Below are 21,654 nucleotides of genomic sequence, written 5' to 3' on the forward strand. Positions count from 1 at the left end.
AAATACACATAAACAAAGCACTGGTGGATAAAAATGTCCTTAATTTTGCCAAAAAGAAAACAAAACAACCAAAAAAACATACAGCTGTGGAAGCAGTTTCACTGGGAAAAAGTTAAACTAAGTATTTAAAATATCTGTCCACACTGACCTGTTTGAAATGTCTTACTTGTTATTCCCAAATTCAGTGTGTATTTGTTACTGCATTACAGTCTCACCAATTATTTGTTTCATCTTGTATCAGAGCATGAAACGTGGCCAGAAACTGCTGATTGGACACAACTGGACTAATATAAAAAACATTTTTTTGATATTTAGAAATCACGTTTCAACCTGTCTGATGGAAACTGATTCAGTTACCTTTGTTTCTCTGATGACGTTTTGAAACGTTCTCTAAAGTTGAAGCTGTTGATGTCTGTTCTGTGCAGATCAGCCGTTTGGAAGAAACATGGACGACTCTACGAAGGAACTACACACAGACTGCCATCAGCTACGAGAAAACACTCAAACCTTTCTACAAGAATCTGTATGAGGGCACAGGTACACAACACACACACACACACACACACACAGTCACGGATCACGTCTAAAATCATTATTGTATGAAAGTCTAACAGCCCAATGATGCATCAATTCAAATACTGTAGTATTGAGAATATTCCTGTGATTGTAGAACAATTATGAAACACTGACCTCCCTCCTCCTCCAGCCGCCCCTCCTCCAGTGGTCTGTGTCCCCCTCCTGCTGCCACTCCTCACTTTGATGGAGCGTCCCTCCGTTACACCTGAGGGGGCGGAGCTCTGGGAGACCAGCGACCAGGGCTGTGACATCATGCTGCGCCACCTGGAGGCAGCACGCGATGTCGCACACAACACAAAGAGCTACACCGCCAACGCACAGAAGATCCTTCAAGGTAAAAACAAGAAAATAAGTTTGTCCAACTGTTCGTTTGTACGTTAAACAAAAACAGAAGATGTAAAATGTTTCTCAGAGTCATAAAGCAGATTTCTGTGTTTCTGTGTTTAGGGTTTCAGATTGATGAAGACCTGCTGGAGGTGTTTAAAACAGATTTTCAGCTGCGGCTGCTGTGGGGAAGCCGGGGAGCTTCAGTCAACCAATCAGATCGCTACAACAAATTCAACCTCATCCTCACTGCCCTGTCAAGGAAACTGGAGCCCCCACCCAAAACACAAACCTTAATCTGACTTAATCCGAGCAACAACATGAATACTGACTCACCCTGGAACCAATGAAACCTTAACACGAAAATCACATCAAGTGGATCAAAAACCAGCTGTGATGAAGGGAAGATGAGAAAAAAACACACCAAAACAAAGCAGCGAGTTACAAGTGATCAGTCAGTCTGAGGCAGCACGAGGGTTTCAGCACCGAGCATCCCGCATAGACTATGATCCACCCCACCTGTGGGACACTGTGGCCTGCACGTGTGTATCAAACTCAGTCTTCACACAACCTTGACAAATTATACTCTGTTTGATGTCTCCTGATCATATCTGTACAGAGCATTTTAGGATCCTCACATCACTGCAACAGCTGATACAGAACAGGTGCAGACTTACAGCCACAGGTTCAAAGTGTTTTCCACAGCAAAGGTACGACCACTGGCCTTATATTCATTCACATTCAAAAAAATTAATAAATAGGCCTAAAAAATATGGATTTCTATCATGTTTGTGCCTCTGGAACTGTAATCAAAAGTAACGCTTTTATTTTACATTCTTATAAGGCTTGTGCACAAATGTGGAGATGATCATCTATATTTTCTTTTTTCAGTTTAAAAGCACTCTTTGTCAGGTAAAGTCAGAGTTATTTACATACCAATATCACAGATCACAAATTTGACTCAGGGGACTTTAAAATCTTTAAAGCTTAGACGCCCTCTGTCTTCAATTCAGATGAAGGAAATGAGTTAGAGCAGCAGAGGAAAGATTAACAGAGTAAAACTGCCACAATTATAGACCGCTGGATAAATTTGTCACTGTGAACGTGAACCTGCGAAAAGTCAACTTTTCAGAAGCTGAGAAAAACAGACACTGTTGCCAACTTTTACTCAACACTGATGCGGCATTTAAGACAACCTCTGATAAACTGGTGATGGTAGCAGCACTTCAAAACCAACGAAACAATCTGCTTCAGTTTAACTATTTATTTTCTTATGCTGACAAACTTTCATCAGAGCACAAGACCGGAAAGCTCCTCATTTACTGGGAATAAGGAATCGTGCCCAACATTAGAGACGGTATGTCACAGAAATGTCCATCAGTCCCATCAGTTATGATTATGTTTTACTCACATTCATTTTTTTTGTGGGGTCTGGAGACGCAGCAGCCACAGGTCACAAAACTCCTTGATGTTTTGACAACAAACATAACGGTTAAAGTGGTCATGTGTGTTAGAACAGAGCAGACAAGAGACTCTTATGGGGATACGCTGATTTGGAAATTTGGACAGGCTCTAGCTTTGCTTTTACTCTGACATTCCAGTTAATCAAGAATTTATTTCTTCGACAAGGCTGAAAGAGGAAATCAGCAAGTGCAAATACATTAACAGTCAAGTATCCATTTAAAGACGAGAGTGTAACCCCATTCAAAAATAAAAGTTAAAAAGCACGGAGGGAGAAATGAGGAAGGAAAAACACCTACAAAGTCAACGTCTTTGTATGTTGTCTTCATGGAAAAAGTGTATTTAACAGTATAATGAATGACTGAGGCGTCAGCCTGTTCTTCGCTTCTGAAGACTGTCGGCTGCATTTACTCAAACATTTAACTCTGTGTGACCTTTGACACCAAACCACCTGATCAGTTTGTTGCTGGTTTAACAAGCGAGAAAAAGGTCAAACAGTTCAGATAAATAACACGTAAAAATGAATTTTCCCTGAAGCATTTCTGACATGATTTTTCCTCAAATCAGCAGACAACAAAGACACAGGAGCAAAACAAATCTGATACTTGCAAATAATTAAAAATCCAAACTTTCTGTAGTCTTTTTGTCCTCACATCCTGGGTTTGTAGAGAAACACAAAAGCAACTGACAAATAATTAAAAAAAAATGGTTTTATGTAGAAACTTCATTTGTGCGTAAAACCACAAGAACCAATTTAAAAAAAAGTGTTAACGAGAGAGACTGAGGCTGTATATATTTGAAGCATCAGCATGTTAATAGAAGACTGTATATATTTTCTGTAGAAGACTGTAAAAAAGATGTTGTTGAATCTTAATGTTTATATTATTATGAACTATGGTGGTAAGATATAATAAATACGGTGTATGATCTGTGGAGGTCAACTCACTGTGTAATGTACTGAATGTTTGCACGTGTAGCAGAGTTTAAAAATACAATCATGAACTCACATTCTGGTTGAAGACTTAAAATACTTAAAAGGTTTTGTGTTTAATTATTAACCCTTTCTGGTCACAATTACTCCTTTGCCTCTACAGGAGGCAACAGAGTAATTTTTACTAAGTCAGGAGTTGAAAGCCACAGGTGAATATAACAACTCACTGTTCCCGATTCATTTGCCTTCAATGTAACTTTATCGACGAAAATGACAGAAACAAATCTACTTTTGTTGCTGCTTATTTTATTAGAACAATATCTTGGAAGAAGAAGAAAAAAATGTATTTTGTTCACAAAGTGTCCGACAACATTCAAAGTAAAAAAAAGATGTGCACAACAATATGGAAAGAAGTACTGCCATTGGTTATTAAAACATATACAACATGGTAAAAACACACAGATTTACATGGATTTGACATGTTGGTATCCTGCTAAAACACCTTGTACCCGCTGTTGTTTTTATTGACTGTAAATATTTCATCTAAAATATTTTTTAGATGCTGATAAAAGTATATTTTCATGGCTGTCAGAGGTACAAAGTTTCCACAGGACACATGCGAAGGTCAGTTTAAAAAGAAGAGGAATGTGAAGAAGAACACGTCTGGTTTTTGCTGGATGATGAATGGCAGCACGCTCACAGTAGCTTGGCAGGTTTCAGAAAAGAACTGTTTGTACAAGAATTAACTGCAAATTTTATCATATTTAGCATCTCAAAGCTCATTTGTTATTATGTGTTTTTGCAGAATATTCAGGATTACAGCACAGTGGCTATTATAATACACAGCTCACAGTTTTTATAGGTTTATTAATGGTAAAAAAAAAAAAAAAAAAAAAGAACTGTTAATGGGACTTTTGGTAAATTTTGCTCATTTCAAAGCTGCTGTATCACCAGCTACTTCATGCAGCTTTGATTAAAAGGACAGTACACTCCAAACGTACCTTCGAGCCAACTCAGAGAAAGACCCTTTAAGAGGAAACTGTCAAATTTGTAGTGCACTGTCTGTTTAAGAGTTTACATGATAGACTGAATTTTAAATGCCCTGCAGACAGCAACATAAACACTCATTTAACATGCAAAAGATGCAAGTCCTCCTGTTCAGCCTCATGTCATCATCAGAGGATTATTCTCTCTGCCTGTGTCTGGGTGCACATTTACAATTGCAGTTATAAGCAGGGAATTGGTTTTAGTTCTGAAACAATCGGTTTATCTCCATTTTGACAATAAGTTAATCATTATTCACGAAAATATGCCAAACATTCACTTGTTCCAGCTTCTTAAATGCAAGGATTCACAGTTTTTCTCTATTTTATATCATTGTTAACTGAATATCTTTGGGTTTTGGACTGTTTCTAGCACAAAACAAACTACTGGAAGACATCAGCTTGGACTCGGGATTTGATAGTTATAATTTACTATTTTATAAACTTAACAAACTAAAAGTCAAACAGTATGACTGCATTGCCACTGGAACAAAACAAATCTATTATGCAACACCTGACTAAACACATTTTGCTATTTCATGACACAGTTTCCAAAAAGCTTGTCCTTGTTTGGAAAACCATAACATCAGAACTGCAATGATCATTAATCGATTAGTCAATTGTCAGAAGATTAATCAGTAACTGCTTTGATAGGTGAATACTCTTTTTTGTTATTTTATAAGCAAGAATGTCAAACATTTGCTGGTTACAGCTTCTAAAATGTGAGGATTTGATGTTTTCATTTGTCTTATATGAAAGTAAACTGACTATCTTTGGGTTTTTGACAGTTAATCAGACAAAACAAGTCACCTGAAGACGTCACCTCGGGTTCTGGAAAATTATAACATGCTTTTTAACAATTTTTCTGACATTTCAAAGACAATGATTAATCGATTGAGAAAATAATGGGAAGATTAACTGATAATGAGAATAATCGTTAGCTGGAGCCCTATGAGACAGGATATGTACACAAAACAAAAAGTAATGATGGGTCTTTGTACTTGTTCACAAGGCATCATCATAAAAAGCAAAAACTGACAGAACTGCAGAAACTGATGGGTTACTTTCATTTGCACCATCTTGCGTCCCCAAACAACTTAAATCCAAATCAGTGGAAAAGGACTCTTAAAGGGGCACTCTGACAAATTTTATGTATCAAAATTCAGTCCTGTTCAGCCAATGAAAACAGTTGTATATTATGTTCTGTAGCTCTGGAGGAGCTTTGAAAAATATGGGCATTTAACAAGCAAGGAGAATGTAATTAAAGAGGCTGTTAAGCTGCATTATGTGAAACGTAAGATCCAACATTTATGGATTATGAGTCAAATTAGTGAGAAAAAGTGAGAACATCTCAGCCTCTGCTGTTTTTGTTTGACTCTGTCTCTGAACTTGTGAAATATTAAACTTGCTGATATACCCCTTTAATGTCCAATACAAAGCGATCATAGATAGTAGAGGAAATGCAGAGTAGTGTGACCGGGGAAAGTTCAAGTAACAACATCTACAGCATCATTCTGTACATTTCACAGCTTCATCAAAGAAACACAGATTGAAAGTAAGGCGTGCCCACCTGCTGTTCAGGTTATCGTGATGGGAGAATTGTTAGTGGCATTTTTGTCTTAAATAGCATCAAAAGGAAGTCTAACTCTGCATGAGTCGTGTAATTTTGTTAGACTATCGAACAGATACAGCAAGTGGTTAACAAAAAAAAAAAAAAATCAAATCATCAGAGAGACGAATGAATTCAAAGAATCTAGAAAATCATGCAAAAGAAGTTGCTCATTGCTCGTCAAGTGTTACAAAAAGAGTAGAAAAACCATTTAAGAGAAAATTACTAGTGCTGCTTTTGTTTCTCGCTGCTACACAGTGGTCATTCATAAAGATCACGCCTCTCTCAGCAGACAACACAGACCTTCAGTCATTCGTTCATTCATTTATTCACTCGTTCATTTAATCAGATTCAAATGCTGTGGTACTTCAGGGCAAAGTGCATCGGTTCAATTCAAACCTTGTTGTCTCTCATGAAGAGTGTCAATCGAACAAACCTAAAAAACAGTCACCATGGAAACACATTCAGCATGACATAAGAGATGTTAATATATACAAATCATTCAATGGTAAAAACTAACGTCACGCATGTAACACATGTACACACTTTTACATGTTACTGTGCATGGAAAGCCAAACAGGCTAAATCTGGCCTGTTTGGTTTTCCACACCTGCGCGTACATGTGGTTGACACATGCGTGCGTGTCGTCACATTCACAAATACAACTGATTAAATGGGAAAAAACTTTTCATGGAAATGCAGTTCACCCCTCCACAGAGGCGAGGGATGAGCCCAGGTGGCTGATGGGAGATGTTGTTGGGCTGAAGAGCAGACCCATCCAGATGTGCATGTGTGGAAAAATCCCTCCACAGTAAAACAACATGAAGTTTTAAGGCAGAGTCTGACCACAACGGCACCCGAGCTCCTCTTATTTGTTTGGTGTTAATCAGAGTGGCCCAGTCCGGCTCGAACTGAGCGGTGGTTAGGTGAAGAAAGGCTGCCATCTGCTGGTCGACTGGTGGACTTACAACCAAGGGAGAGAAGAGGAAAGGTGGGAAAAGAAAGAAAAAAAAGGAGGAGAGGGGAAGAGAGATCCTGTTTTCTCCTGATAGTCCTGCTATCTGCCTAATGAGTACCTCTGATTTTACCCAGACGATGTTTGAGAGACATTAAACAAAGATAAATAAATCATACTCATGCTGGAAGTCCATGAACACACCATGACGATATGGCATTCAACGTACAACAAAGTTCAAAGTTGCAGTTAAAGTCACCTGATTATGTTTGGGAGACAAAAACGACACGTTAAAAACATGCGACTGTATGAGGGTGAGGGCAGGCATGAGGAGCAGAGTGGCTCAGGCAGGCAGACATCACCAACAGAGCACAGATAATGATGACGATGATGACAGGAGTGAGTTGGAGTAGTGCAGAACTGATATTGTTAGTGGCAGCAAATACTGTAAGCAAATACCTGACCCTGTATGTTAATAAGCTCTGGTATTCTGAGTTTGAAATCAACAGGTTTTCTCAGGAAGAGCTGGACTAAAAGTTGGCGGCGGGGGGGGGGCGTTTATGTGTTGGGAGTCTGATTTAAGGAAATATGGCAAGTGGAAAACAAATTAGGAAATGGTGAGAAATTATTTAAATAATTTATGGCAGGAGAGAACTGAGAAATCTTCACTAAAAAGCACCAGCTCAAAGATGTAAGCTGGCATGCTTTGATTTGGAAGGTTTCCACTTGAAAATAACAGTTTGATAGGAAATTCTCATCACAAGGTCCATTTACTTGGTGTTTGCAAAGCTTTCAGCCACACAGATGACCTTTCTCAGTGGACAGAGTTGCTGGGATATTATGTCATCACCGTCTTCACCAAATAAGTCGACCCTGTGATTAGAATTTCTTGTTAGAAAGCTATTTTATGGATTATAGAGCTCCTTCATTTGACAGAAAAATCCCAACAAAATAAGTTTTAATGATAGTTATTTCAAAAGACTTAGAGAAACTTGTCCTACAACACCTTAGCCAGCGCCTACAGAGAAAAGACTTACTTTAATTTATAAAAGGTAAGCTATTCCATACAAGCACAAAGCAAACAGTGAATCAGTGAAGTTGGGAAATGCTGCTGATAGTCATTAAAGGATAAATCTGCATCAAATCAGACAGGAAAGGCTGCTGCTGGACTACTGTCTGTGAGATGAAACCTTCAAGCACACATGTATGACTTGTTTTGAGCCACATCCCAATCAGTGTGGTCGTAATGTAGCAGAAGTTTTCTATTGTATTTATGGTCAAAAGTAGAAACACCTCCTAACATCATCAGTTAGAATGTGGCTTAAAGTGCAAAATCCTTTAATGTTTTAACCCACAGAGAGTTCAACTTCAGGTATTTCCCCTCTGATTTGCTCTTAAACAAACCTGTTTCAGATGTGTGCCCATCAAACAAGCCCCACCTCTTCAGGCCATTACAGTCCGGGAAGGTTCAGGCTGCTGCTCATGGCCATTTTCATAAAAACACAGTAGTAGTTTAGTTTTGCAGTCCAGCAGCAGAGGAGAGGGAATGTGGCTGTCGTCTATGTGAACAAGCACAGATTTTCCACATTTTCGCTGCTTGCAACTGGATGCAAATAAAAAAAGATGCTAACTGTGTGATTCTGGTAAAACCCACTGTATATATACACTCTGTTGGCAGTTCACTAGGTGCACCCGGCTAAAATGCATGCAGTCTAAGATAACTGTCTTGCAGGTTATAATGTATAGATTTTGCTGAAAATGTTTCAGAAGGTGTTTCTTCAACTCCATGATAACTATGGAAGATGTAATTTGTGGTACTGTTGAACAAATGTTGTCAACATTTAATTTAAATACTTCAATTTCAGGAAGCAGTTAGGGGAGAAGAATAGTAAGTACATGTAGGTTTAGTCGAGGCTAGCTGTTAAAGTGGAATTTGTTTTGAAATGCTATTTTATTTAAAATTATCCATTTCTCGGACATGAAAAAAATTACATGGCAAAATAAATGTCAGCCCGATAGATCCCTCCATCTGTTTTAGTTAACCCAGTCAGCCTTTTTTTTAAGTTTCCAATGATCACAGAGTTGAATCAACACCCTTCTACAAAAACTGAACATTATAACCTTCGTGAAGTTTGGATTTATGGCATGATTGTTGTATTAGTTTAACTTAGGTGTACCTCATAAACTGACAACTGAGCGTATGCTGTTGCAGTTGTCACTTCCCGGTCTGAAAGGTCTTTTCGGTTTCATGTTCTGCTGCGCTTAAGACAATCTGTCTTAAGAGCAGCAGAAACCTACAGTTCAGGGTGGGACATCTCCTGTGGGTACTGGTTAGGATCCTACCTTAAGATTAAAGAATAAATATATTTCCTGTTTATGGTTTTGGGATCATCTCTTCTACGTACAGTATGAGCCTCCCTACCTCCTCTAGAACCCAAAATGCTTTGCTGATCGTGGATATGTGAGCATGCAGACATGCAAACCTGCCTCCCAGCCCACTTCACCTCCCTTTCCCTCTCTACCTCTCTCTTTCCCCCTGTTTCTCTCTTTTTCAGGCATCCCCACCACCAACTATCAGCAATCAGCGTGAGCCCTCCACCAGCCAATCAAATCGCCCGGCCACCCTGCAGCCCTCAGGAACCTGCAGTCACATAGAGGAGAGAGCGAGTTACTAAAAGACATAAACCAAGAATACGCACAAGGTGCACCCAACAATAAACATGACTGGATTTAACAAGGAGGCTTGTGTTTTAACAGAGTCACAGAATATCAGTGCTCACAGAGAAAGACTGCCAGTTTACTGCGTTCAAGTCTCAAAGAAAAGAACTCAGGTCTTCCATGGGGACAGTTCACTTTCTATTTAACTCATTCATAACATGTAAAGTGGAAGAAAAAAAAATCCAAAAACATTTTAAGTGTCCTGCAGATTCTGTCTGTTCATGTCATTAAGAGCCAGATCTGCAATGACAATCCTCTGTCTTCATTTTGTCTGAGAAACAAACTAAAGAGGAAGCAGTCTGACGCCATGTAACACACTAGAGTTTCACTGAAATCCAATAGCTGTCATGATATTCCACAGACCAAATAACAGACAGAGAAACGTTGCTATATCTAAAAAAATTATTTCTACTATTTATTAACAGTATATTAACGTAGAATAATTGTTTACAATACACTATAATGTTGTTGTAAGCAGATACAGATATTCTAAGAGTTTATTAACTTAGTTTTGTCAAGAATTATAACTTCTCCAGTGAAGACATATTTTACATTATTACAGCTGATTTTCTATATATTTATAATCAAATATCTGCTTACAACTACATTATGTTAGAAACTATTTACTAAATGTCTGCATACCGTTTATAAATGTTAAACAGTGGGACCCTCACTTGCAGCTCAGAATAAATCCATTAAAATGTTTTCTGTTGAAAGTGAATGAGGCAAAAGTTCAGCAAGTTGTGAATGAAGTGAAACTGAACCGTCCCCAAACCCAGCGCTCAGTTTTGAATCTTCTGTGCAGTGATGTGCCACAACACAACACAACAACACAGCAGAAGATTCATGACCTTTTGTTACTTTATGTCAGCAGTGCAGACTTATATTATCATGGAGGCCAATGGGAACTCTAATGGTCAGAGCTGTTTTTAATCAGACTGAAAATATGACCAAGAACAGCCAGTATGAGAGCAAAGCAACATAAAAGACATAATCTGTCAGTGAGAATTACAAGAACAATCCAGCAAAAATTCTTATAAACTCCATTAACTGAACTGAAACCATTTTCATATAGACTTTACCACTTCCTTATTTTCACAACGTTTTCAAACCACTTGACTTTGAACTGCTGGGTATCATTTTACAGTTGAGGTTTCTCAAGTGGGTAGATTTAGATTTTGGAGATAAAGGATAAGGCTGGTGATATTATTTTTTTCTTGTTCACAAATTATCCCGTTAAAAGACCAAAAACCAACAAAGTATTGATCCTACTAACACGTACTAGTGGTTTCTTCTGTGAACTCCATTGTTTTCCAAAAACCTTGAAAAGCAGGGGCTTATGCAGGGCACTGTTCCACTTTATTGGGTCATGAGCCAAGAACATTTCAAAAATAATCCCCAAAAATCCCTAACAAATGTACGACTTACTATAGTTTTAGTATTGTTTGCTAAAAACTAAAGTGATCGGCTATTTTAAGGAATTATTTTTGTGACCCAGAATGAACGGTATCAGCGCTGAGTGCCACAGTCAGGGTGGGAAAGTACTGAGACACAAATGAACACATTGTTGGTTTTGGTGTTTGTTGACAGTAAAAAAAATGCAGAATATCAGACGCCTTATCTTTAAAATCCCTCAGCTCTGCTCTGAAAGAACACATGATATTAAAAGACTAAATTAGTCTAATAAGTTATAACAATGTCCAATATGAAAACTTTCAACAGGTGGATTCTGTAAGAAAACTGCATTGAGGAATGTTTTATCCTTTTTAACTGATACAACACCACCAAGGCTGAAACCTGAAAAATCTCTTTAAGTCTAATTACACATTTAGTGTAATGGCACAGATAACAGAAAAAATGTGCATGTACACACAGACTCACACAAACACACACACTGCAATCAGACAGAAATAAGAACAGATGAAATCAGAACATCTTTCACTTCAAATTATGTCGACACAAGAATCCAAAGAGCTTAAAATCAGAGAGCTTTAAAAGGAAACAATAATAATTAAAGGAATAGGTAAAAATAAAAATAAATTGTTTCTAATATATTACATAAAACAATCTTAAACACTTTGATCGACAAGCAGTGGTGTAGCCTTGATAAGGGGCTCAAAACAGCAGTGGCAAAATATTTCACACACACATACAGAGAAATGCCTGAAATACAACATAAACATCACTCCAACACCATCAAACAGGTTTTCCCCATTTGTCTTAGTGCTCAGACACTCACCTCCGAAACAGTCGCACATATATGAGAGGAGGATGAAGATAAAAGATTATGAAACAGAGTGAAGGACAAAGAGAAGGGAGGGAAATAAGAGAAGGGAAACAGATGAATGTCCATGCAGGTGTTCACATGCTGTCTTTTTCCTTTGTAGTGTTATGTTGAGTAACAGAAAGCAGAGACAGAGAGAATGACAGAGGAATGGAGGAGAGGACAGAGGACAGTGTAGCTTCAGATGTAGGTGACAGCACCTTTGCTGTTTTTCTCCAGGGTGATTTCTACGTAGGAGGTGGGAACGTAGCCCTCCTCTCCGCTCTGCTTCCTCGCCCTCGTCCAGCCGTCGCCTTTATCCTCCTCGATGATGTACAACACCTGCAGAAAACGAGGGAGGAGTTTTTTTAGTTAATGCAAAGACTTTGGGGATAACTGCTTATTAAAGCTACTTTTAATGACCAATCAAAATGGTTTGATATATTGGGCAATGGGTTTTTTGCTTTCTTGTGGCGACTTAAATGAGAAGATTGATACCATATCTGTGTCACATCTGTATGTTACTGTCCTTACTGTAAGTAAGGAGATGGTTAGCTTAGCTTAGCATAAAAACTGTAAACAGGGTGAAACAGCTAGCTGGCTCTGTCCAAATGTAAAAAGCAACAGCTGTTAAGCTCACAAATTAACAGCAAAATGTAAAGGTTAAAAAATAATAATAATAATAATAATAAAATGAAACCAAGTTTTGGTTTATCAGGGTGTACATAGTCTGTGCTTGACTGTGTCTTGACCAGAGCACTAGGCTTATGCTAATTAAATGTTCTTTGTATTGTGTTTTTTGTATTAAACCCTGTAGAAGGTCACAACAAATAATTTTTTAGAACACAAATCTCCCTGTATGTGTTTTGACCCTTGTAGCTTTACTGTACAGACATGAGAGCGGTATCAATCTTAGTGTCTCAACTCTCAGAAAGGAAGCAAACAAGAGTATTTCCCAAAATCTAAAACTAAAACTATTACTTTAACTATGTGAAGAGTCAATTAAAGGTCATCACACGCTTAAAATGAGTAAATTCTAAACATGGTTCACAGTTCAGTCAAAACTGCTTTATAACATCTTCAAAAACATCTTTACAGCATCTTTAAAATTACTTTATTGGTGTAAGTTTTTATTTGTAGAAAAAAAAATGGACAATATTACAATTTTAAAAACATTTCAAACAAATTTACTTAATAAATAAAAGGAAATAGGGATTAAAAATGACCATTACCTCATCTTCTGCCATCACTAGCGTCCCCTCGTTCTGACCTATAAATCAGTCAGACCACATTGAGAATGGACACACGACCACACACAGTCAGTTTTCTCTCAAATTACTGCAGATATTTGGTAAAATGGAGGGCATTAATGCACTGATGGCAGCGAGCTAACATGCAAGATGCTTTCTATCACAGCTAAATAACTTGTAACTTTAAAAGCTGTTTTTGCAGACACAGTAGTTTTTACGGCAACAACTGAATCTCTTAGACAGGAGCTGCTGAGAGATTTCTGACATTTTGTGCTGTTTGTTGTTACCATCAAAGGAGTATAGCGCTTTGCAGTGTCCAATGACAGGCAACGGGTCATCGTCATCAAATTCATCATCAAACTCATGAGGGTCGGGGTTCGGGTGTCCGGGCTGTGGAGGACCGGAGCGCTGGTGAGGCGTGTGATGCTCCTGGCTGGTGTCGTCTGTGTAACTGCCCTCAGGACTGATGGGAAACAGGCAGCAAGAGTGAACCTTGTGTCCACAGGACTGAAATATGGCACTTCTCCTCGTTTATATACAATAACAAGGTAAGACACAATGTAAAGTTCTCCCATGACAAAAACATTATGGGGTGAACCACCGTCGAAAGGTCTACTCATCAAATTAAAACTAGGAACTAAAACTAAACTCATATTCTTCTGCATAATTGCATCTATGGTACATTTGAATGTGGATTTAACTACTTAACAACTGTTGTATTGAAATTAGTTATCAAAATACTTACATACTAAAGACCCATGTAATTACATGGAATTAATTAATTAACTGGAAGTATACCACTTCGTCATAGATGTTCTCCACTAACCCGTTTCCTAATCTGTATTTGTTCATTGGTGTGACAAACAAAACCTCAGTATGTGTTATCTTAAAAATGCAGACATGGGCCAATAACACACATTATAAACAGGTGAGACACTTGTAGAGAAGGCAAGAAAAACTCAAACTTCTTTGACTATTCTGTGATAAAATCAGTGAAGCTCCCTCAGACATTTCGCGTTGATACCTAATGTTATATAGTTAAAATTGTTTTCTTTCTGTCTCAGTATATATCCTGTACATCTGCGTGTAACAGGGTTTGTTAGTATTTTTACCTTTCTCTGCCTTGAGGAGTGTGATGGTGGTTGTCAGCACTGTGTCTTCTGTCTCCTCTGGAGCTCTGCTTTCCCTCCACCTCAGATAACCAAGTCTGTCAACAGAGAAATGGAGATGAGACCTCTATTAATATATTATCAGTATATATTTTAATGGACAGAGCCGTCATACACATAAATATCTTTTTACGTATTTGACCAGGAGGTGTTCACCACCACATCCAGCCAGAATCTGCATACAACAAGAATATTTTAATACTCCAGAAGAAAGACAAGCCCACTAAACTGCAGTCTCTCTTCTTTACCTCATTTTTATGGATTTCCGAGCGCAGTTTCTCCATGTTACAAATGGTCTCTGATATTTTAGGTTGCAGGCTGCTGGGGTCTCCCATCTGTGGATTTTTCTCATACACATCCTTCATCTTGTTCAGAGCATCTCTGACAGAAACACACAAACATGCATTGGAGTTGATGAAGTAAACAAATGATAATAAATAGTTCATAGGTCACAAAAGCGAAGAACAACATGGGCATCCTTTTTGTGCAACAGCTTCTTCAGTTACAGCTGATGAGTTATGGCCAAAACTACTAAATCTAAAATTTAAACGATAAAAAATTAGACCTTGATAGCAAGTTCTATTTCTATTCTGAATGTGTTAATGCTTTGTACTGGGTAAGGAATTATTGTGAAGCATCCTACCTCTGATCCATCTCTTTCTGGAGCTCTTTGCTGAGTTCATCAATTCTCTGCTGCAGCCTCTTCCTCCTCTGCTCGGGGGGTAAGTGACTAAAATCCTCCAGAGACGGGGCCTGGGGAGAAGAAACAGCATTTAACATTAACTCCCTCTTAGATTTAACTAACTTTGTTCCACTTCATACCAACTCAGGATGAAGTCAGTGATGTTAGAGAATGGCCCCAGGAAAATTACAACAGATGGAATAAAGATTACTGGATTCTTTAAGCTTGCACAGTTGTCATAGAAATGTACATTAGTGTGCAAAAGTAGTAGGCACTTTAGATTCTTATCCATCACAGGATACCATCATGGAGGCATCTGATCAGTCTCAAATTTATTCTGCAGCACAACAATGACCGAAAACAGTCAGAGTGGTAAATTGCTACCAGAGGCAGTTTCTCCAGTTGATATCCAAAGAGAATTTAAAGTTTTGTTTTTTTGACCTTGTCACTTTCTAAAAATAGTAAAAAAATAAAAAACAAAAAAAGTTATTTTACATCAGAAATGACACATTAGTGAGTGTAAGTTTTCTGAATATCTTTCATGACAGATCGCAGTAAAACTACTCTAACTCGGAAAGGAACAACAGCAAATCAACACTACTGGGTTTATATATTGGATGCTACAGGAAGTCCTACATGGTGACGATACATGCAAAAGCACCTATGCTGCTGGGTCTTCTTATAACTACTCTACAAACACTCACTCACTCACTTACCATCTTTACTGACCACTGACGCATTAACCATTACAGTAAAAAGAGAAAAACATTGGATGCTGGTTAGTTGTCAGTGTGTCGAACAGACAGTCAGTTAGTCAAACATCTGCCCGTCAGTTGGCCCCTAGGCCAGTGGGTCAGCTTGAAAACCAGTCAGATCACTGTGTCCCCAGTGTGACCCTAACAGGTGTCCTGTGAGGAGATTTAAAATTCATTTGTGTATACTACTAATATTTAAGGTACCCTGTGGAGAAAGAAGAAAGGCAGGCAAATTCTTACAAGCTGGAACCAGCAAATGTTTAAAATTTGTGCTTAAAAAGTATGTAAGAGTAAGAAAGTACAAAAACAAAAAACATCTTTCTGCAAATGCTTAATGAATTTAACATCATTATTAGGCCTCCAGGATACACAAACCTTTGACTGACTTCCTACAGTTATCAAATTCCCCGACTTCCTCTGCCTGAAATACATCTCTGAAAATTTGATAATTTCCCCATCACCAGTGAAAAATGTTTCAGCAATCAAACCAACAGTCGGTCAGCCAGTTCATCCATCTGTTTGTCTGAGTGCAACTTAACATTGATTAAACCAAACTGAAAACGAGCCAAACACGAATGGTTCCTGACAGAACTGATGGGTGAAAAAGCCGGTCAAAGCGTTGGCTCGACGCTGAGGCCAGGTGTTATTTACAAGTTTGTGTTAAACTGTCAGAAGGCTCTGCTCCACAGCACACTGACACTGTTAGCAGACACACTCCAACACACACACATCATGTCACACATCACTGCAAACTCAGGGCAGAACAACATCACAGCAGCACGCTTGATGCTTGTAACACATTTCAGCCCCTCCCCCACCCCACACACAGCACTGCAACCATGATGCCAAAAACCCTCCAGATCCCTCAGACACACACAAACAACACACCATAAATCACCAAGGATCCTCCATGTTATGATTGGAGCAAAAATCTATCTCATAAATGAGAGGAGAGAAAGAAGAAAAAAAAACAAAAGAAACAGAAGAAGTAAGAAAGGGAGGGTGAGAAAGGAAGACAAACAAAAAGAAGGAATGAGCCAGAGAAACAGTACAGCACAGTGTCTGCAGGTTTCATCAAGTAAATTTGAAATCAATATAATAAATAAGAATAACAGCTTCCTAAAAACAACTACACCTTTAAAGCATAAAAAAACAAAAAACAAAAATATAATATTTAAGGTCATTTGATGTATTAAGCTTAGTTAAAAATAAAATATTTCATACTAATGCAGGACCTGCAGACACAGTGTGGGAAATATATATGTTAAAAAAAAAAAAAAAAAAAAATCACATCAACCTGTCTCAATCAAACACATTACAACACTACTTCCTGTCTCACCCCTCTCCTCAGGACCCTCAAATTCTGGGGGATTCTGGGTACTGTAGTCTTTATCTCAGACAGATAGTGGCTCACAAGATCAGAACTGAACCGGGGTGGAGGGAACAGTTGGGAGGTGGGCCGGGGACGGGAGGAGGAGGAAGGTGGTGGAGGAGGAGAGGAGGAAGGGGACTGGTGGGGGAGGAGGAAGAGAGGACAAAGCCAGAAGTCAGGATGACACATTCTTTGGATTTGTGTTGTATTATGAAAAGTATTTCTCGTTTGATGGTGGTGTCTAGCTCTGGGGGATAATAACAGAACTGCAAACTTGTATTCATGATAAAAGAATTCAGGTTTCCAAGGATCTTATTATCAGGGGTCCATCCAAGTCATGCAAGAGGATCATCAGTCTTGCATGACTTTTCCTTAAAGTCTGAGCACTTTGATGACTTCAACCCTGACTCACACTGATAAATTACAAACACCCTATGAAGGTTTCTTTAATATCTGACCAGCAGAGGTTGCCTGCTTATGTTTTAGTAAGTATGGCTGTTAGAAAATATTTCTAGGATTATTTTTAATTACAATTTAGTCTCAAATTCAATTTAGTCTTTTTAAATGAATCATTATGCCAATAGGGTAAGGAATCCTACTCATTTCTAGTCAGGATTCCCCTGTTTCAGAATTTCTTTATCAAATAGTTGTCATTATATAAAACAGCAACATGAGAGACCACAGGTATCAGTGATGATGTTCAACACTAGAAAACTTATGACGTAATTTTATTCACTAACTTTTTCATGAGCCTCTGACTTGTAATTTAAAGTTGGACATATAGGGAATTTCTAACAAGGAGAAGAACTGAAGAACAACCTGTAGTCAGAACAGCTGTGAATGCACCACTGCCAGCAGCTACATCAAAACAACATTCGATATTAACACTAAGCAATTCAGCTACTTTTATAGGAGATATACGTCGTTTGTTTGTGTTTGGTTTCACTTGATAGCAAACTGCTACAAATTCCTAACACAACTATACATTGCTATAGTACTGTGCATTTATTTTAAAAAAGCCTGTCTAAAACATTTACAGAGAACTTATAAAAAGTCCTGAAAACTTTTTCAGTTCTTTTCTGTGTATGAGTGAAGGGATTCTACATGAACACAACCTCTTCTACCAAACCAACACAATTTCTTGTTTTCCTCATTTGAATTAGGCAGGGCTCTGTTGGAAAAAAGAGTGATGCCACTCAAAGTTATGTTAAATAATACCTATGGATGTTTTTCTTATTTTTATTGCTGCTTATTTAGTTAAAAATATTTAATGTAAGGAAGATTTAGGATCGAAGATCAGGGGCTTTAAACTTCCACATTGTATGGGACACACCTCTGAAAATTTAGGGCACAGCGTGTTAAACAATTAAACTAGTCCATATACACAAACACACCCTAACCATCATGCAGGTTTCTGATACTGTGAGGCAGCTGATGACGCGAACATAAACCAACAGCGGATAGGTAATGATTACCCAACATGCTCTGTATGGAGAGGGCCAAGGTCCAAGGAGTGTGTCAGAGAAAAGATATGAGAGACTGTTTTATTATTACAAACAATGGAAAGGTGAGAAAAACCTTTAACTCAAGACAACCTGAATGTGCATGTAGAGTGTCAAGTAAGCAGTGAAACTCTAGAGGGAAATAACTACTGCTGCTATTTATAGTATTTGTACAAGTATTTGACAAGTATTTGTTTAGTAGTTTGCATAGATTTTCCCAGTGGGAGAGAAAAAACTGTAGGGGGCAGGAATGGAGAAAAGAAAATGACTGTCGAGGATGTGACTAACACAGCTGTATGCTGTTCAGCTGCAGGGTGGTGCTTTATTACCTGATGCAGCTGTAGCACTAACTGTAATAAGTCTGTGAGGAAGCGAACACTGCTATTTTTTTTTTTTTTACTTAAATAGCTGAATAGAAAAATGCATACTGGTGTGAACTGCGTTCACATCAGTGAATAGAATAAAAGGTCAAAGGCACTTTCTGTAACTGAATACATCTGCAGTGCATTATGGACTAGCTAGCATCATTTAGTCTTTGTACCTTTGGTTTCTTCCCAAACAGCCAAAGCTTGTTCTTGGTTCTGCTCATAGGGTGTTTTGGGTCGGATCGTGGCCCCGGGGCCCCATCTCTGTCTCGATCTCCTTTGGGTGTGTTGCTGATGGTCCCATCTGAACCCGTTCTGCTCAGGTTCTGGCTGAAGTCTTCGAAGGGAAAGTCGCCCGGAGGTTCAAAGCCAGACTTAAATGACTCCACCACAATTGTCGAATCCTGGGCAGAAGGGACAGAAGGACATGTGAAAACAAGTTCTCCCCTCCCCTTTGTGTAGCACCAGTTTATTTCTTCAGGACAGTTTTCTCTTTCCTTCCTCTCATCCTTCCTTCCTTGCCCTCCTCTCCTACATACCTTTCGCTGATCGACAGATTTTGCGGCAGCTACCATTCCATCTAGACATTTGGAGATGATGGGAATGACTCTCCGCTCCGCCTCAGCAAAACTCCGGTATGTCTCACTAAGCTTCACTGTCCGACGTTCGTCCATGTCCTGCAGATTCTGTAAAACAGAGCAGAGGACATGGAATAAACACCATTAACAAGCTAAATGCTGCACTGCTTATACTGGCACTTTTATGAGACTTTCAGTGGTTAAACAACTTGTTAGCACATCACTTCCCTGGACAGCGTTGATATCTACTCAGTATATTAGTAATGGTTTACATGAGACAAGCCACTGAGTTAAACATTTAATGGGGCACTTACACAGGGCGCCACACTTTCTCTAAACATCATACTGGTTTGTGAGGAATGCCAAAACACATACGCACCAGTTTGTTAGTGTTAAGCTAATACCAAACATTAACTAGAATGGCTCAGGGCTCTTCCCTGGCCCACGTTTGGCACAAATCGGTTCAGTACCTTTTGTGTAATCCAGCTGACAAACAAACCAACCAACAAAGAGACATGGATGAAAACATAACCTCCTTGGCAGAGGTAAAAAGAGGTCAAATGGTTTTAAAAAGGCAAACGTTTTAGTGCTACTAAAATCTTTAGATATCTATAAATATAGATATATGAGACAATATGCAACATAGGGTAAGAAACAAAAGATCACTTCTGCAAATTCTAAAAACACTCATTATCTGCAAGGTTTACCGAGTCGAAGCTTAGACTTTTAAAAACCTTTAATACCACATAGAATTCAATTCTATGGATGAAAGACATATAAAACCTGTAGGGAAAATATGGCCTAGAATTCATTACAAAGTATCTTAATTTATTGATATTTATATCACATTTTCATTAGTGTGTCACAGCTTTAAATAACAATAATTTTGAATTGCATCATTAATTAATCATTAAGCACAACCTGGGCCTTGATAAGCAGCGGAAAACTGAATGATGAGTGGATGGAAGTATTAACCAATTCTAAAAATAATCTATTTATTTAAGGACTAGAACAAAAAAACTGGGGAAAATCAGATTTAAAAACATTCTATGAGTAACGTTACCGTCTACAGCAGGTTAAGAGAAATATTTCAGATCTTTGTAAATGCAACTGAAGAACTTTTAATACATTTAAAGACCTTTTATTGAAGGAACTGAGATCAGTGCTTTTTGAACTTTTTCAAGACCTGTAGATAACATGTTCAGGCCGTAATACAAGTAGCTGCAAGAAAGTAAACTCGCGTCAAGCTACAGACTAACATGTTTGGCTTACCTTGAAGATGTGTGGTATGGCATTGTTGAAATGTTTCCACTGCTCAGCGTTGAAGTTCTGTAGCTGAGCAGCGTACTCGTTCTTACTCTCATCAGCCATGTGAGTCCGTAGGTAGAACTGGGCTTTGGCCTGAGCAGATACATCAGTGCAAACAACAGACTCGCATTAGGGGATACCACAACAACTACACGTCTGTCTATAATCAAAGGTGACCACACAACAAAATCTATGGACACAAACTGTGTTACTGTGGCCTTTCTGGAGCCCTCACTGATGAAAGTGCTACAGAATATTACAGTGAAACCCAAAGCTGAGAAAAATTAAGAAGCTTGACAGCTTTTTACAGAGATTACAGGATGAAAAGCTATGTTTATACAGAAATCACATGGGTTCAACAGTATTAACAACAAACCCATAACAAAGCGATTCTGTTGCCCTCAACACTAGCTCAACATTCAAGTCAAAGGACACAACCTGTATGAATATGATTATTGCGGTAAATTGCTCTAATTCACCTCCTGTTATTTCTGTAACTCCACAGTTATTCTGTTAAAAATGTGTTCACTTAAAAATTCTTACATGGACAGTAGTTCATCTAAAAACCAGGCACACTGGGCTGGATTTTGTGACTTTACCTCAATTTGAAACTGTTTATTTTCCTTCAACTTTTAACTCTATTCACCAGGTCTAATTATACAGTGAGTGTGTGGGAAAAGGAACAGCAACAGTATAATTTCACAGGCACCAATTACACATTACTAACTTTAAGTAAACCAAAACACAAGGTATGAGAGGAGTGAGATGAAGATGCTGCAGTTATTTTGTTACT

At 38.4% G+C, this 21,654-nt stretch overlaps 2 protein-coding genes across 6 annotated transcripts in view; one reads left to right on the forward strand and one right to left on the reverse strand.

Annotated features, from left to right (window-relative positions):
• The window catches only part of bcar3 (BCAR3 adaptor protein, NSP family member), a 44,731-nt gene extending 41,441 nt beyond the window's left edge, over nt 1–3,290 (forward strand). For all 3 annotated transcript variants that reach the window (XM_041040966.1, XM_041040967.1, XM_041040968.1), the window contains 3 exons: nt 426–537; nt 707–910; nt 1,024–3,290. In XM_041040966.1, the coding sequence (XP_040896900.1) occupies nt 426–537; nt 707–910; nt 1,024–1,202 (495 nt within the window). In that variant the 3' untranslated portion in view covers nt 1,203–3,290. The remainder of the gene's footprint in view (nt 1–425; nt 538–706; nt 911–1,023) is intronic.
• Nucleotides 3,291–3,584: 294 nt separating this feature from the next.
• Nucleotides 3,585–21,654, reverse strand: part of fnbp1l (formin binding protein 1-like) — a 45,472-nt gene continuing 27,402 nt past the window's right edge. The window contains exons 7-17 of one of the 3 annotated variants that reach the window (XM_041040970.1): nt 20,826–20,954; nt 19,515–19,661; nt 19,152–19,379; nt 17,076–17,246; nt 14,943–15,052; nt 14,548–14,680; nt 14,243–14,337; nt 13,418–13,593; nt 13,113–13,150; nt 12,102–12,222; nt 3,585–9,540 (exon numbers count right to left, since the gene is read on the reverse strand). In XM_041040970.1, coding sequence (XP_040896904.1) covers nt 9,533–9,540; nt 12,102–12,222; nt 13,113–13,150; nt 13,418–13,593; nt 14,243–14,337; nt 14,548–14,680; nt 14,943–15,052; nt 17,076–17,246; nt 19,152–19,379; nt 19,515–19,661; nt 20,826–20,954 — 1,356 coding nt within the window. In that variant the 3' untranslated portion in view covers nt 3,585–9,532. Of the gene's footprint in view, nt 9,541–10,528; nt 12,223–13,112; nt 13,151–13,417; nt 13,594–14,242; nt 14,338–14,547; nt 14,681–14,942; nt 15,053–17,075; nt 17,247–19,151; nt 19,380–19,514; nt 19,662–20,825; nt 20,955–21,654 lie in introns of those variants that run through there. The other 2 variants (XM_041040969.1, XM_041040971.1) reach the window with 2 other exon arrangements.

This window comes from Toxotes jaculatrix, chromosome 6 (genome assembly GCF_017976425.1).
Source record: "Toxotes jaculatrix isolate fToxJac2 chromosome 6, fToxJac2.pri, whole genome shotgun sequence".
NCBI classification, from domain to species: domain Eukaryota; kingdom Metazoa; phylum Chordata; class Actinopteri; family Toxotidae; genus Toxotes; species Toxotes jaculatrix.